General features: G+C 50.0%; 6 protein-coding genes across 6 annotated transcripts, besides 1 other annotated feature; 2 read left to right on the top strand and 4 right to left on the bottom strand.

The window, feature by feature from the left end:
• Positions 1–90: 90 nt before the first annotated feature.
• On the top strand, positions 91–579 carry NFIA_017610 (uncharacterized protein; the record flags this gene model as incomplete). The annotated part of the gene is made up of 1 exon (XM_001264956.1): positions 91–579. One exon carries the CDS (start codon positions 91–93, stop codon positions 577–579), a length of 489 nt encoding a protein of 162 aa, XP_001264957.1.
• A 709-nt stretch (positions 580–1288) lies between these two features.
• Positions 1289–2599, bottom strand: NFIA_017600 (chitin synthase export chaperone; the record flags this gene model as incomplete). Its single annotated transcript, XM_001264955.1, has 6 exons — positions 1289–1506; positions 1559–1892; positions 1957–2050; positions 2112–2199; positions 2265–2361; positions 2456–2599. The coding sequence occupies 6 exons, from the start codon at positions 2597–2599 to the stop codon at positions 1289–1291; spliced, it is 975 nt and encodes a 324-aa protein (XP_001264956.1).
• A 2084-nt stretch (positions 2600–4683) lies between these two features.
• On the bottom strand, positions 4684–5822 carry NFIA_017590 (dienelactone hydrolase family protein; the record flags this gene model as incomplete). Its single annotated transcript, XM_001264954.1, has 6 exons — positions 4684–4838; positions 4910–5021; positions 5093–5344; positions 5412–5563; positions 5615–5698; positions 5762–5822. The coding sequence occupies 6 exons, from the start codon at positions 5820–5822 to the stop codon at positions 4684–4686; spliced, it is 816 nt and encodes a 271-aa protein (XP_001264955.1).
• Positions 5823–6500: 678 nt separating this feature from the next.
• Positions 6501–8506, bottom strand: erg4 (c-24(28) sterol reductase; the record flags this gene model as incomplete). The annotated part of the gene is made up of 4 exons (XM_001264953.1): positions 6501–6775; positions 6834–7165; positions 7235–8293; positions 8469–8506. The coding sequence occupies 4 exons, from the start codon at positions 8504–8506 to the stop codon at positions 6501–6503; spliced, it is 1704 nt and encodes a 567-aa protein (XP_001264954.1).
• Positions 8058–8087: a microsatellite.
• Positions 8507–9389: 883 nt separating the features above from the next.
• NFIA_017570 (RING-type E3 ubiquitin transferase MAG2) lies at positions 9390–11682 on the bottom strand (the record flags this gene model as incomplete). Its single annotated transcript, XM_001264952.1, has 2 exons — positions 9390–11348; positions 11425–11682. 2 exons carry the CDS (start codon positions 11680–11682, stop codon positions 9390–9392), a joined length of 2217 nt encoding a protein of 738 aa, XP_001264953.1.
• Positions 11683–12451: 769 nt separating this feature from the next.
• NFIA_017560 (mRNA-binding ubiquitin-specific protease UBP3) lies at positions 12452–15277 on the top strand (the record flags this gene model as incomplete). The annotated part of the gene is made up of 5 exons (XM_001264951.1): positions 12452–12949; positions 13011–13742; positions 13800–13906; positions 13964–14126; positions 14186–15277. The coding sequence occupies 5 exons, from the start codon at positions 12452–12454 to the stop codon at positions 15275–15277; spliced, it is 2592 nt and encodes an 863-aa protein (XP_001264952.1).
• Positions 15278–16347: the final 1070 nt, after the last annotated feature.

Genomic DNA, 16347 nt, shown 5'->3' with positions numbered 1-16347 from the left:
GTCACAAGAAGTGTGCTACAATCCTCCCAGCCTATAGACTCCCACCATGTTCTGTCTCAGGAGGTAAGGCGCCGCAACATCTGGTATATCATGCCAAACTTCGAAGCCCACTCACTCACGCGATCAACATATAGCTGGTTACCGCTCCTCTTCATCCCAACCAACGCCTCCCCCCTCTTCATCATCTCCTTCGTCACCCTCACATACATCCTCCACCGACCATGCATCTACTGCTCCGCGCTGCTCCTCATCCTCTTCATCTCCTCCTGCCACTGGGCTGACCGCTGCTTCTTCGACTTCCGCGGCGACTGGTTCTCGCCGCGCTATGCAACGTCAAACCCCTACGATGCCGTCTCGGCCAATACCTCTCTGGCCAGTTACGTGGTAGAGACCGTCAATACGACCACCAAGGCGCTGGCGGGCGCGGCGGTTGAGGAGGCGCAGCGGCGACTTGCGCTCAACGGATCAAGTGAACTGGGACAACAGGAGTGGACGGGTGTTGGACTCGAATGGTTGCGGAGTTTGCTGGGACGACGGGAGTGGACTCTTCCCTGTGTAGATGTCAAGGTTCGGCTTTGAAGGTTTTTATTTTCGGTCTTTCTTTTCCCACCAGATCCAAAGTTCGATATAACCATATGAGGCTGTTTTGCATGCACGGGAGGGTTCATAGAGCATGGATTGGGCTTGCATTATTTTGACCTGACCCAAGTTGTCGACTGCTATCCGCATGCAAGTTGTCGTCGCTTCTTGGTTTGATTTCGTTCTTATGATCGATGTACAGAATCTACCGTACTTACTTGATAATATTACAGCTCATGCCTCGATCGATCAAGTACAGGTACTGGCGGAGAAGTAATATACTTGCATGGGAGATTCCTTGACTCTGACGGAAGACAGAGGTTAATATTTTAATGTGCAGAGATTGGTTATAAACATATGCTAGTGGCTAGCTAGGTACATCAAATAGGTATCTGACAGTAAAGGAGAGGATGAATATGTAAACATGATCACATGCCCGTTTCACATCAAGCTGACCACATCATTAAAGGGGTAGTACAATTATAGTCACTGGTAGCATCAGAGAAATCGTGAAACATAAAAGTTGAGTACAGAAGTGGTATCAAAAAGGCAGTCCAGGCGTAAAAACGAGGAAAAGACAGAGGTCAGACAAACGTGTGCGAGGATAAGGATCCTTTTTCGTCTGCAACGGTAAGAGCATTGCCAGGGCTGAGCAGGGTCGGCAGTCGATTAGATCAAATTAAGCGGGTGGTACAATAACAGTTGCAGCTTAGTTGTAGCCGCTGCCTACAGCCATCGGCATCGGCCAGTCATCTTCCGTTATACTGCTCCAGAATATCCAGACCGTAACGACCGACAAGAGGGTGAACAATGTCTCGAATAAGGCGCCGTTGATTTTCCCGTGCGACGCCTGGCAGAGATGGGTGCTGATCACGTAGTTGAATATTTGGCCAATGGCGAACAACAGACCCGCGGCGGACAGATACACTGCATGTCCCGTCAGTTACTTAGCTCATAAGGGCCTTGGGGTTGAACATACACATTGGTCGGAACTCGCCCAGGACCCGGATCACCAAGACAGCTTCCAGAACGAAGAATGCCACGAGGAGGACGAGGGGGAAGAGCTGGTACAGTACGTAGAGGGCGATATTTCGATAGTGATTAGATGGGTTTGTCGCGAACTCTCCGGTCCAGTCGAAAGCAGTATCTAGGGCGATATAACCGGTACCGATGAAGAACACCAGGGCAGAAGCAACACAGAGACCGAGCGAAACAGGAGTACCGTCGTCAAGGAACTGAAACCCGACAAGAGCGTTCAAGAAGAGGATCCAGCATGTCGCGGTGATCGCAGCGATATGAACTGCCGTAAACCCCTACGCAAGTCCCTCAGTTGTGTCCAATAGAAGCAAGGCGTCAATTGCAACAGCCAAAACATACCTTCAGCACCGCGCTGTCAAGAGGGAAGCCGCCCACGGTGAAGATCTCGCAGATCTCGACGATAATGAAGCCAAGAAGGAACAATTGCATTTCCCTAGGCAGTATTACTCGTCAGCCATGTCCATGCATTTCACAGCCCCTGTTTAGCCGCGTACCTTCGCCCAACCGCGGCCTGTTTCCGTTCCGATCGCCATAATAGAAAGAGCGATACTAAGATGGATATGAATGCCAGTAATATCGATCCTGTGTTGATATCAGTCTCGCGATTCGCGACTCGTCTCCGTGGCGGTCTATCCGTCGTTCCATACCTAAGTTGCTGAGATATCGATGATTGCCCAGGTCGATACCGGTGAGGGCACAGCCGTCGTAGGCTTCATTAGGGGGTTGGTTGTGGGCGACAAAGAGCTATCGACGAACGATCGCAGTCAGCAAGGCGCAGTCCCTTAGTGACAGGATTCTTACATGGGAAACCGCCTGAGAATGAAATTGGCTGACTCACATTGCAAACTGGCAAGGTCGAATCTCTGCAAAAGTCCTGTTCGCGAAGATCCCCATTGGTTAACTTCCCTTTCGCGCAACGAGTAGACGTATCGAATTCCGTCGGCAGACTCACGTTGAAATTCCCAAATTGTGTAGAACCCATGATTCACCGACCGTTGAAGCGATTGACTGTGCAGAAAGACTTGGATGATCGTAGACAAGATTCGCGCGGCTCGGTGGTGGCCTTGCTGGTAGTTAAATTGGCTTCCCTTTTCCTGGGACCCACGCTAAGGGACCAGGCCGTTGACAATGGCTCCCGTCGCAAAGTTGAAACAAGCCAGTAACCGTGGGATTATTATGATGCTGATCGTTGTGTCAATTAAGTCTCTGCAAGTCCAAGACGAAGAGCACAAGTTTTGTTATTATTTGCAGCCAAAAGTGAGGAGATTTTATCGATGAAAACCGTGGTGAGCAGATCGTGAGTCAATTGCAGCTCAAAAGCGTCGGTAACTGAGGCTGCAAGATTGTTGTCATCCACGAGGGCAATGCAACAGGAAGTGACTCGATGGTAGATTATGCAAGATTATACTCCGTATGCGAGTAGAGAAGAAAGGAAGTGGAACTGAAGATGGAGAAATGGCTGTACAGGTCGACTTGACACGAGGTGGCTTAGAGCGAAAACACTATCAAGACAATTGATGTTGATGAGCGGGAACGGTAGCCTACAGAGCGCGGAGTAGAGAAGATAAATCGGACGCTATACGGAGTAGACTACATATCCAGTGCCCAAAAAAAATGAAACTGTCTTTGAATCAATACTAGTGACATCTAAACGGGCCATAATTGGTTTTCTCTCTGAAGATTTTTGACTCAAGGACCAAGCACTCCAGACGAAGCAATAATTGAGCAGGCTGGGGTCTTGGGCTAATCGAGCGCCAACTACGTATGAGGACAACTTTGATACTCCATATCATGATTCCTTCCATCATTCTGGAGCTTGGTCTGATTCTTCGAGGTTGGATACGTTTCTCCTGCCAGAATCTAGTGATCAAGGCACCATCATAATTATAGACCACTAGGCAGAGTATTGTCCTTTGACCATGGTTGGTTGAGCTGCGCTTGGATTGTACCAAGGAAGTCTTCCATCTTCGTCCATGGATTGTCTTGATTTCCCCGGTTTTCTATTCTTGGTGCCTGCAACTAGGTACTGGTCCCTGATTCGATACATCAACAGTAAGGTAATTTACTTGTATGCACGCAACGGACACTCAGTTCAAGTGCACAAGAGTCCAAACTAGCATTCAGACTTCCTTAGGGATAAAAGTAGTCAGAGCTGGCCTAGCAGTACGATGCAGAGTATAAAGTCCATGAATTCTACAGCTTAGTACTGTATCTGTACCTGTCTCTCGATCAACATGCCCTTCCCAACCCCCTGTACTGCGTAGAACCTACTCGTCTACAGTAGTTTCAGTACACATACCCTACCAATACAAGAAAAGCACTACAATTCCCCCAAAGTAACATATCTTAGCGATCCCTGAGATGTGTCAAAATACGGTATTGTAACTGGCTGACCACACCGACTGTCTTACTAGTTACACCTCATCAGCCACCCGATTTTCCCAAGGTATCTTCTCCCTCTTTCCACGTCGAAAGCCGTAACTATGGGATGCGGATTATAGATAGCGGTTTGCTCCTTGCTTTTTGAAGCCATACATTACTGTTGATCATCATTCTATTCAGCCCGATGCCTAATGCACCGGTCAACATCTCATACCTCACTTGGGATATTGCTATCGATTATATATTCCAAGTCGATGAACGCCGGATGATTCAAGCTGCGCTTCTTCGTAGACTACCTTAGGTTCCAGGTATGTATTAATACCAGATTATGGCTGAACTCAGCTGGGTTCAATTCTGATGGATGGGCTGAAGCTTTCCATTCCCAATCGCCAGTGTTATACTATATTACAGTTGGTGAATGTTTTCCCACTTATCTTATTCAACGATTGATATACGCGTCAACTCTGAAAGTCTACTCCTTACCCCAAGTATGATAGCAAGCGGGCCATTTGTTTCTAAATATCTGGTCTTCAACTCGGCACAGATTATTATTATTGCGTGGAGCCTGAAACACCGAATGAACGGCCCAAGAGGCGTCATTCATTGTGGCTGACAGCTGTGAACAGCGGCAGGCCCAGAACATCTTCATCTAAGACGCGCTTCTATTGGCGCACCGAGAAAAATCTAGCACACATCCTCGATCTCCAATTTCTTACCATCGTGTTCGCCAAGGTCCAGTTTCAATGTCCGTCCGAACAACTCGAGCAGCATCTCAAAGCATACCTTAGTAATGGCGGGGTCATACCGTCCCTTGCTGAGCTCGTCTCGAATGAATGCATCTGTCGCGGTTCTCCGTTAGTACTGCCTTCGAGATGATCATTAACAGCAAGTGCATCACAATCTAACGTACGTTGAGCCCATGCGACCTCGTAGAAGCTGAACAGGACGCCCTTCTCATGCAGGGTCTTGCGGATCAGGTCTCTACCCTCCGGCGGAACATGGTTGTCATTCTTCCCAAAAATCTAAAGCATTGTCACTCAGCTGCCGATTACCATCTAGATCCCGGAGCGTCAACTAGACGAGATCAACTCACCATAAGAAGCTCTCCCTTGATATCGCCCGCTCTAGCCAAACTGTCATCATTCTTGCCCTCGCCGAGGGTCTTGCTGTGGATGTCCGTCGCAAAGTAGCACACAGCCGCCTTGACGCGGCTGTCCAACGCACAGCGGTACGCAAGATGACCACCCAAGCACATACCCGTTGCGCCTACCCGGCCATTGCAAGTGGGCAGGGAGAGCAAGTAATCAACGCACAGCGAGGCGTCCTCGTCATAGGCGGCTATTTTCTACATCTCGGTTAGCGGCACTCAGACATGATCGGTTGTGACGGTGACTCGGCTTGTGGGTACATACCTTGCTGACTTTCCACTGGTTCCCCTTGTCGGTATCTTCAGCATTGTATTGCAGTGGCTCAGGACCGGTGAATTCGTGGTAGCTGGACGGCGCAGCACAGATGTACCCCTGGCCCGCAATCTGTCTGGCGAACCGCGAGACAGGTCCCGTCACTAGCTACAGTCAGTTTCGGCGTCGTCAGTCGCGCGAAGCCATGTACGCACCTTGGTAGATCTCGCTGAACACTACTACACCAGGGAATCGAGCTTTGGGATATCCAGGAATAGTGGGATGGAACACGTAGATACCTGGTTAATTTGTGATAAGCAGATAAGTCTTGATTGGGGTCTTGGAGTCATTTGGTTACATACGCATAGTACCATTTCCATCCGCCTTGGTGGGCACATCGTGGAAAGATTCCTGGATCAACATGACGGGTGGTAGAGTATTAGGTTGTACGTAATGTGCTCAGCTGACTCTGTATGATCTTAATCTAAACTCAATCGAACAGTTGGCACAGTCAATTGAGCAATTCCACCTGTCAGTTACTGACTTTCATGCGACACATGGTGGGGGTTCAAGCCTCTATCGATAAGCTGCGATGGAGGGATGAGGACGGGTCATGTGATTAATAAGATATATTGTTGGCTTCAAGTACCTGGATTCGAATGTTCACGATGATACACTGGAGATATGAAGTATTCACTGCCTTTTTTGTTCCAGGGAATTTATACATTATCATTCAAGCGATAGAGTCTCGCTAGGGTCATAAACCTCTTATCAAGGGACAGGGGTAAGAGTAATCGAAACAGAAGGAGAAAAGTAACAAAAAGGAAACCAAGTGATGACCGGTAGTAGCCAATCTAATGATATACATGAATCGAAGTGAACCGCCGGTGGACATCAAGAATATAAAGTCTCCTGCTGTAAAGTAAGGAGCAGATGTAGGTGAGTCGGTAATATTGCTCTTCCAGACCCGATAAGCCGCTGCATATTATTATGGCATATACCAAGTCCTGTACGTGAGGAGAGGGTTTTCGGGTAAGGTGTGCCCACCGTAAGGCGTGAGCGAAAGCGGTCGAACCGCTCAGTCTTCCCTTAGAATACATACTAGAGACCCGAATCAGTCAGTATGTTCGCCGCGTTTCGAGATGAGAAATAGCTTACAGGGATGAACAGATATGGAACCTGTCGTTCGTACTCCACCCAGGCTTCGCCGTACTTATTCCGGCAGCGCTGGATGTCACGCAGCGCACGGTGGGTGATCATGCACGCGAAGAAGATGGGATAGAACCAGGGGAATGGGCTGCTGAAGCCGGTAATCAAGCCCCAGTTCAAGGCGAAATAAAGATCGCATGTGTAGTGGATCTTACGAGCTTTGCCATCTGTGCCGATAGTCAGCATGTTTGTCTGGGTGCTCCTTTGACGAGACTGATCACTTACACCATCCATCAACGAGGATCTTGGAACCATCGGCGGCAGTGATTGTCTTGGGGTTCTTGAGGGTCTGCCATGGGAGCTGAGGGAAAGTCTTCCGAGAGACCATGGTACCACGCTCTTGCTGACGGAAACGGTTCTTCTGGCTGTTGGTTGTATCCCAGACCCAGTAAACAAACAGATATGCTGCATACAGGAACACCAGGAAGACACGGTTCCAACGGTAAGTAGCGGGGTCATGGCTGGCAAGGTAGATCGTGCAGTGGCAGTAACTCAAGGGCACGCCGGCCAAGTTCCAGAAGATGAGCATGAAACCCCACTTTTCATAATACATGTCCCTAAGACGAATTAGTCTCTGGCTGTGATGGCTATGGTTAACCAAGAGCATGACATGGGTGAAAGCTTACCAAGTCGACACGATACACTCTTCACCTTTGCAGCAAGCATTGGCGTACAAGAAATGCGCCATGAGGAGGAACCCAACTTCCCCAGAAAGATAGCCATAGACCTCGTACTGCCGAGCTGCAGCACCGAGAGAGATGAAGAAGAGGATGAACCAAGGAAGGCGAACTTCGAAGAACATCTTAAAATCAAGAATACCGAACATTCTAGGATTGAGCTCCGCGCCCATGAAGAAATCATAGATATGGTACCCGGTCATGCGATGTTGCGCGCCACGAGCCAACGCGGAGAAGTATGCGACGAAGGACACCAGGAAGCCAGAGATGATGGCGACGCTCAGAAGAGGTCCGAACTCATCGATGACGGTGTACAGCTTGAAAATCCCGGTAAAATGAAGGACACCAGCAAGAGCAATGCTGGTGTAGAAAGACCAGACGCCGGAACAGTAGTAGGGGAGCTGCTTTCCTCCGAGATGCGGCAGAGCACGGCCCATGACAGTCACACCAGGGAGAAGAACGTAGCATAGGCCCTCGAAGATGAAGAATACCCAGTAAATGATCCAAGCTCTGAGCGAAGGGTAAGCGCCTTCATAGACCAAATGGCCCATGTGTGCGATAAATTCCGACATGCTCTGGCCTTTCGAAGGATGGGGAAATTTGCCATCATAATAGACGGCACCAATCCACATGTAGTACATCAGCAGAGGGAACCCGACCATCATGCACAGCACTCCCCAGGACCCTCCAAACTCGAATTCTCCGCTATAGTCAATCTTAGGATCCCTACCCTCAACCCAGCCGTCAATGACTCGTGGCTTCTTCGTGGAACCATTGGTGTGTCCATTGGTGTGTCCGTTGGCACGTCCATTGGCACCTCCGTTCTCTTCCCCTTCTGACGCATCGTCGGTCTTCACCTGACGTCTCCGGGTAGTAGACTTGGATCTCCCGCGGATTTCGGTCGCTGAATCGGACACGTCGTCCGCACTGGTCTCTGATGCTAGAGCGACGCTGCTGCGAGTGACTCGTCGGCCAGGGGTCTCAACGTAACCAGGGCGTTCCAATTTCCTACTCGGAGAAAAAATTAGTCAGACTGATGAACTTGCGACGTTATGTATTGCGAAAAGGAGAAAAAGCAGACTCAGCGAGCGATCAGGGAGGCCAGCAAGTTTGTTGTCGCAAAAGGTGGGTTTCGGTTTCTTTTTTGCACTCTCCTTTCGTCGCACAGGGTCCATCCACTTACTTAGGGGTTTTCCCTGTTTGGGAGCGTGTGACAGTCATGATTTTCTCTTCATAAAATCGCCCCAGTTAAGAGGCAAGCAATTGAGCACCTTTATCTGGTGTAGAGCAAGAACCGAGAAGGTTGAGGAGGAAAGGGGAGAGAGGAAGAATGTTTTTTGGGGGGTGGAAACAACAATTATTATTTACTTGGGGCTAGATTGCGACCAAGACTAACCAAGATACCACAACAACTGGGGAAGAGAATGGAGATAAGATCGTCGATTGCACTGTGGCCTCTTCCCACGGACAAAAGTGTGGCAAAAGAGAGGTAATGTTACTCTCAGATTCGAATCATTCGATGAACCGGGGTCAAATGTCACTCGATGAATTCATACAATGCTTCTTGTTATATGTCTTGAGAGCATCGAGTTCACCAAGTCCCTCAACGCTTAATGACTGGTGCATTCCATCCCATCCTACGTTAATAAAAGCATTTGACGGTAGTAGAAATATCTGCAGTCTACGGATAGAGCTCAAGGAGAATAATTGAATTCGTAAAAAATACAAGGAAATCAGAGATTCTATCAATCCTCAGGCGACCAAATGTACTATTATTCTGAGGTTTGCGCGTAGTAACCAACCGAGACAGTCACTTCAGGCAATCGAGAATTCATATCTTTATTCAGCATCTATTTCAGCAGGGCAATTGTATATTTTCGAGATTGTTGAGATCTTCAAACCATTGAACTCCATGCCATGCTCCTTCAACAAGACAGAGATACACGCCCGTATGACAACCTGCACTCACCAAAGAATGGTTCCCTCCCAAAAAAAAAACACCATGAATAAAAAGACCTAAAAAATCTGAAGAGAGAAAATGAGCAGGAAAAATGGAAGAAAATTGAGGCGAATGTGCCGCTATACAATGACAGGTATCATGCAATCATGCTCCTCTCTGAATGTTGGTTGACATGAGTGTGATCTTCTTATTCTTCTTCTTGCGTCCGCCACCACTAGCAGAAGAAGGTTGGTTTCCTTCTAGACTTGTCTGAGCTAACAACTGCCTTTCCTGGTGAGCTAGTAATTCTTCTTCCCAGTCCTCGCGCCAGCCGTCGTGGCGAGCGGGCCTTGAGGGAACTTCTGACGACTCTGAGATTGATGGTGCGACGGTAGTTCCCCAAACAGTACGAACTCCGGGAGGAGTAGTCGACGGCGAGGCTAAGGCGCCAAACTGCGAGGACGGCCGAGGTGGTGATGCGGACCACGAGCCAGCGTCGAAGGGCGGAAAGCCGGCAGCCGTAGGGTCATTGGACAATGGCTGGAAATCTTGATCGGAAAACGGTGGATCACTGATGCCAATGCTGGGTCTCCTACGGCGTGCGGCAGCCCAGCGTTTTTCCTCCTCTTCCTTCTCCGCGCGGAGTCGTTCCTTCTCTTCGCGTGCCTCTTTCTCCTTGTTACGCTTCCTTCTTCTTCCGGTCTCAGCGCTGAAGCGCTCCAATATTTCTGGGACGACCACATCTCTCCAATCGCATTCGAGAAAGTTTACCTCACATCCTTGTGGAAGATGGCCTAAATACTTGACACGTTTTCGGAGCTCATCGTCAACGATATGTCCGCTTGAGATACGCTCCACGCGAGGAAGAATCGTCGCTGGAAATGTAGCGTAATCTCCAAAAGCAGCCTTCAGTATGCGAATATCCAAGGGAGACAGGTAGAATTGAGGAAGAGCTTGATAGAAGTAGAAAGGATGGTCGGGTGGGTGAGGTCCATTGCCTTCCCGAGTGCGATCGCCTGTATGAGGGCTTCGGCTATGCCCAGCATCCTTCTGTTTCAACTTCGCTTCCGGAGTCGAGTTCAATTGAACATTGGCCACAGCCTCTGCCACGCGGTCTACTTCACCGGTCGTGGCCGGAGTAGTGGTAGCGCCAGCGCCCACGCCTGACGATGAGACTGACTCAGCTGCCAAGATCTCCCCCGTTTGTATAGCATTCGGCGGTGGCTGCGCCGAGACGGCGTCCCTGAGTGACTTATCCGTAGCAGGTTGTCGCTGAACATCGGGCGGATTTCCAATCCCTTTAATTTTTGTTTTGGCATCGTCGATGGCGGCAATAGCCTTTTTGGTCCACGTAGTATCATCACCAAATAAAAGCTCATCCTCAGCTTCCTGCCTTCGAAGATCTTCCACTTCTGCGTCATATTGAGCGATCATGTAATCTTCGCCACCTTTCATAATTCGAGCGTAGTCAGCTACCTCCGCTGCGTGGTACCACGGAACATCCTCGCCGGGGTTGAGACTCTCTGCGCCATCGCGCGGTAGAGCAAGGGTGCTGCCTGGATCTCGCTTCACCAGTCGCAGCACCACATCACCGCCTTCGACAGGGATATCTCCTTCTTGCCCACGAAACCACCGTACAGGTCGGGTCTCTGAAATGTAGATTGAGTCCCAACAAATTGGGCACTTCTTCCAGCGAGCCTTCTTCTCAGGAACGTGAGCGTCATCGTCAGTAGAGTGCATATAGCGAATCAGACACGGTAGGCAGAATATGTGACCACACCGAGCCATCCGAGGTGCTACTGGCGTAGATAAACAGATGGGACAGCTTGTGGATTGGGTTTGCGCCGAGACCAGGACCTGTAAGACCGAATCCCAATCCAGATGAACATCGGCATTCGCCGCCTGCGCATGATAACTTCGAGTGGGATTCACAATAAACCGGTAATTTGCGTGCACATAGCGAGCTTTATCCATAGCATGGTAACCCGAGCCTAATCCCCACGAAGCATATCGACGGCTATTGCGTGGTGGCGGCTGGTATTGCGGACGTGGAGGTAGGGAAAAGTTCATCAAATGCGTGATGGACGTTTGTCCTTTACGACTCGTTGTCGATCTCATGACGGCCTGAGCACCAGAATATCAAATCTTAGTCTTCTGATCAAAGACCTAGAAAAAGAATGATTGCTTTTGAAGCACATACAGTTTCGCTGTACTCGTCATCATCCAGCAACCGAGGACGCCTCTGCCGCTTGTGATGGCTCTTGAGAGCCTGGTTATTTCTCGGGGAACTCGAATTCCTCGCTGCCAAACCTGCTCCGAAACTACCAGAGCCCCCAGTCCGCCTCTGAGAACCGCTCTCGACCGAAGGAGTTGAGTAAAACGCCGCGGAGGAAACGGACTGGCTAGGAATATTCACGACCTTTGAAGAACTGGGCACCTGACCAAGATTGGACGACATCTCTCAACTCGAATTCCACGATGATGGCCGGTCCCGATTTCCTATGGCGGGGGAGAGCGGATAGGAAGCAGTGTTATGAGGGGGAGAGAATGGAAGGCCGAGACTGAGCCACAGCACGAGAGAGATCAACCCTCGATGCGAATGCGGATCATAGGACATACACTCAAGCATGCGATGACACCAATCAGAGGCCCCAAGGCTAACACGGGGAGAGGAGAAGCACCAAGTCCTGATCCCTCTCCTGTCGGGGGAAAGAAAGATGAAGAATGAGGAGGGGCGAGTATGTCATCTCTTGGCAGCCATTGAGAGCCTCAGGCACGTGCCGCCCGCCCAAAAAACAGCATCTCATCTCAGCTCCAAATCGGCCTCTCCATCGCTTGGCCTCCTCGCCTTCTTCCGTTGCGATCTGCGCCTCTTTGTGGCATACTCCTTTTTACTACATCTCATTCGTCGCTTTACTGAGATTAAGGTGTCTTCTCCTAGGTAAGTTTCTTAGATCATCGATCTACGATTCTGCGTATCCTGAACTGACAGGTCCCATTCAGCTTCCGGCCACAAAAAACGAGACATCGAGCAAAAAGACCTCCGCATTTATATTCGCCGTTTCCGCCTTCGAGCTTGCGATGGCCATATAGACGGGTTCTACTCCGTCAGCTCCTGGTCCACCTCGCTTCGTGATTCTTATGGCTCCCATTGAGGCAACGCGTGGCTGAACAAGTCGAGGCAACTTCCGACGTGCCTGGACATGATGAACCATCATCTGCCCGCAATGCCCCATGGGCAGCCACCCATGCCGCCTCCTCGACGACAACAAGATCTGCCTTATGCTGGAGGGCCGCCGAACATGCGCTCTCCGCCAACCTATATGGGTTATCACCCTCACATGAACGGCCATCCACCTCCTGCTTACTCACCGCAACAATATGGTCATTGGTATCCAGCATATCCTCAGATGCAACTTCCTCCTCGACCATTTCAGCCTCCATATGCGCCAATGATTGTCTCTTCGTACCCTCATTCGCCGCCTGTGATGGCTCCATCTCACATGCCACCCCCATCGCTTGCAATGCAGCCTAGAGCCGCGACTCCTCTTCAATCTACCATGTCTCCGCCCGTCGGACCGGTGCCTGTCCCATTAAACATGCAGGCTCAGTCTCCTGCGGATATTCCTGTTCATTTCACACCCAGTCCTGTTGTGTCTTCGCCATCTGCTTCAGCGCCTGTGATACCTGCTGCCCCTGCTCCGAGTGAGCCTTTCCGTGCTCCGGTGAGTGTTTTGAGTTTGCCTCAGTTCCAGTCGGACGTTTTCGCTGACCAAAAGTCTGCAGTTGCCTTGGCTCTCGGTACCCGATCGTCCTTTCCCTGCCAGGACCCCTCACAGACGTCGAAAGGGTCGCAGTTTACAAATTTCATCTGTCTCGGTCGAGCTGCCTTCAAAGGAACCGCAACTAGCTAAGCAGGGAGAGAAACTAGATGAAGAGAAGCCGGTCGAACAGACTGTGCAAGAACAATCAGAACCCCAGACTCCATCCCTATCCGCTGCTCCTTCGGTTGCGGATTCGACCCAGCCCACGACACCGTCTTCAGCTGTTGCCTCCACAGCGGCCCGCTCTCAGTCACACTCGAAAGGATCAAAACCCGCCGTTCCTGTGGTGCCTGTTTTGCCCGTCATCCCAGGCCCTGTAGCCCACCAACGGCAGCCACCTAAAGACGACGTGAGTCGTGTACCTGAGACTCCTAAAACAGCAACAGCCTCTGTTGCCTCAGCGAACGAGACACCAAAAGAAGATGCCGCTGAAGAGACAGCCAAGGCGGCTTCGCCTCCTCGTACTGCCCCTAAGTCTTGGGCCGACCTTGTTCGAGCAAAAGGAGCGTCGAGAGTCTCGGGCCCAGCCGGCGCTCACTCGATCGAGTCTAACGGCCTGGTCATGCGCAAGAGCGAATCTCTAGCAGACGTTCTAACCAGTCTTGGGGAGGACGTTTCTCAGTACAGCGACAAAATCGCCTTTCTTGAACCAAGAGGGCTTATAAATACTGGGAATATGTGCTACATGAACTCGGTAAGTTGGCGCGCGATTTGGTTTGCTGATTCACATTTACTAAAGGTCAGATTACAGGTCCTTCAAATTCTGGTCTCCTGCATACCGTTCTATCAATTCCTGGATCATGTCGGCAGACGAGCATCACATAGCGTCCAGAGCGCATTTCCTATGGTTGACGCTATGTCAGTTTGCCCTACTTGCTTCCTACTACGTACGACAATACTGACATCATATCTTAGGATCATGTTCATGAAAGAATTCCGTGTCATCGATGCTGCTCCTTCGGAAGAACAGTTAAGGCTTCGGCTGAAACCTAATGAGCTCGAAGAATATGGCGAAGCTTTTACCCCGGACTTTGTATACGAAGTGATTCGACAATTATCTCGATTCCGGGACATGCAAGTAAGTTTGCTTTTCAAACAGACTGATAGAGTGATTTGCTCATCAATCATTTTTATTAGCGAGGTCACCAGCAGGATGCTCAAGAATTCCTGGGATTCCTTCTCGAGGAAATGCACGAAGAATGCGTTCGAGCTGCGAAAAACGCGAGCACGACAAAACCTGCGGCTTCAACAACCGCTGAATCGATTGATAAAGAGGAGCAGTCTGGCGATGGGTGGCTAGAAGTCGGACACAAACAAAAGGCTGCAGTCACACGCTCTTCCGGTCACATTGCGCAGGAGTCCCCTATCACCAGGATATTCGGTGGCAAGATCAGATCGGAGTTCAAGGTACCGGGCAACAAGACTTCCGTGACCTTGGAGCCTTATCAGCCTCTGCAGCTCGACATTGGCTCCCCTGATATCAACAATATCGTCGACGCTCTGAAAGGCCTAACCAAGCCGGAGAGCATCCAAGGTGACTTTAACTCTTCTCGTGGTCCCAATGTCACTGCCACCAAGCAGATATTCATTGAGAATCTGCCACCTGTCCTCATTCTCCATCTGAAGCGGTTCCAGTATGACAGCGTGACCAGAGGTACACAGAAGATATGGAAGAAGATTGGGTATCCCTTGGACCTTGAAATTCCCCGAGAGGTCTTCGCTCCGAACAAACGCAATATTATGATGGCTCATGGTGGTTTGCCCAAATACCGCCTCATTGGTGTCATCTATCACCATGGCAGAAACGCTAGCGGCGGGCATTATACGGTAGATGTACGCCGTCAAGACGGTCGCGAGTGGATTCGCCTCGACGATACGGTTATTCGCCGGATCAAAAGCGAGGATGTCGCGGAAGTTGGCGGCGAGGAAGATCCGAAGGTGCTCGCTGCCGCGCTCGAGCAACACAAGCGAGACAATACCTCCAACGCTAACATCTTTGGTCATATTGACCAGGATGATCAGGAGCTGTCTGACAATGAAAGGGGCTGGAGTCAAGTGAATGGAACAAGCACGGGAGGCCATTCGAGCAAGAAGTCCACCCCCGCCGTTTTGAACGGGGCCTCTGCCGCTGCCTCGGGAAGTTCTTCCGGAGTCAGGACTCCCATCGGCCGATATGGGTCTCGTGACAACAAAGTGGCATATCTTCTCTTCTATCAACGTGTTGCTTGAATGCCAAGTAGGCATTAAAGCATCGTTGAGTTCCAAGAGCGGAGGCGCCCGCGACCTAACGGAGGTCCCCAATAACGAAAAAGTAAGACGCCTCTGCCGCTCGCCTTACCATCATTCTGCCAGTGTGCAATCCTAATCTTTCAACTCTCGTGACGTCCTCCAAATCACTGCCTCTAACTGTACGCCTGATTCGTTACATCGATGCGATCTATCATGCATGGGCTTCTAAATTGTTAGCTGACCTCCCTAGTCTCTCTGTCAGCTGTACATACACCTATCCGCAGTTCATTTGTCATGAGTCGACTGTTCATCAAGCGGATGCTGTTTGAGCGAATTTATTCGAGGCATATCGGCTAGAGGAAGCGATCGTTTCCTTCATCCATCCACTCTTTCCTCATGACTTGGGCTTATATCTGCACTCAGCACTTGATTTACTTGCTCAGATGACTTTTCCATGATGAGCGCCTTGCATTCGATACCTGTTTTATTTCCCGCATCTCTCTTCTTCCCGATGATATTCGTCACGACTATCCTTTTCTTCTTTTCTTTTCACCATGTTTGTATTCGCAGTGCTGTATCTGGTGGAATCTTTCTCCGGTATATACCCCCATTTTTTTCGCATAGCTCCACATTTGGTTTTGCCTTGCGGACAAAAACGGGTCTTTTTCTGATATGTGGCGTGGATTGGACTTATGACGACCCTACGAATCTTCTTATCCATAGACATGTTGATCGAGAGGATGCGCGCCTTTTTTTTCTTTTCGGCTGATCAGGCAGGCATTCGAGCGGAGGAGGTGTGCACGAACGGAATTACTGGCGGCTGTAAAGGCCCGGCCGGCTCTGGTGGGATGGTCGCTGGACTGATTCTCTACTTCTTGCCTCGATAGGCGCTACATGTAAACTTTTTCATGATGGAAATATGAGGACGTTTGCTTTCATGAGGGGGTGACTTTTCGGTGCGTGTGTTCCAATTGACGACGACGACGACGATGATTTGATGGAGCGAGTGGTGGTCAAAACGGGACAAAAAGGATGGGATGGGATGGGAGGTTATGAAGATCACAAAAGCA

Source organism: Aspergillus fischeri, genomic scaffold (assembly GCF_000149645.3).
Source record: "Aspergillus fischeri NRRL 181 1099437636249 genomic scaffold, whole genome shotgun sequence".
Lineage (NCBI taxonomy): Eukaryota > Fungi > Ascomycota > Eurotiomycetes > Eurotiales > Aspergillaceae > Aspergillus > Aspergillus fischeri.
This window is presented reverse-complemented; position numbering and strand designations above follow the sequence as displayed.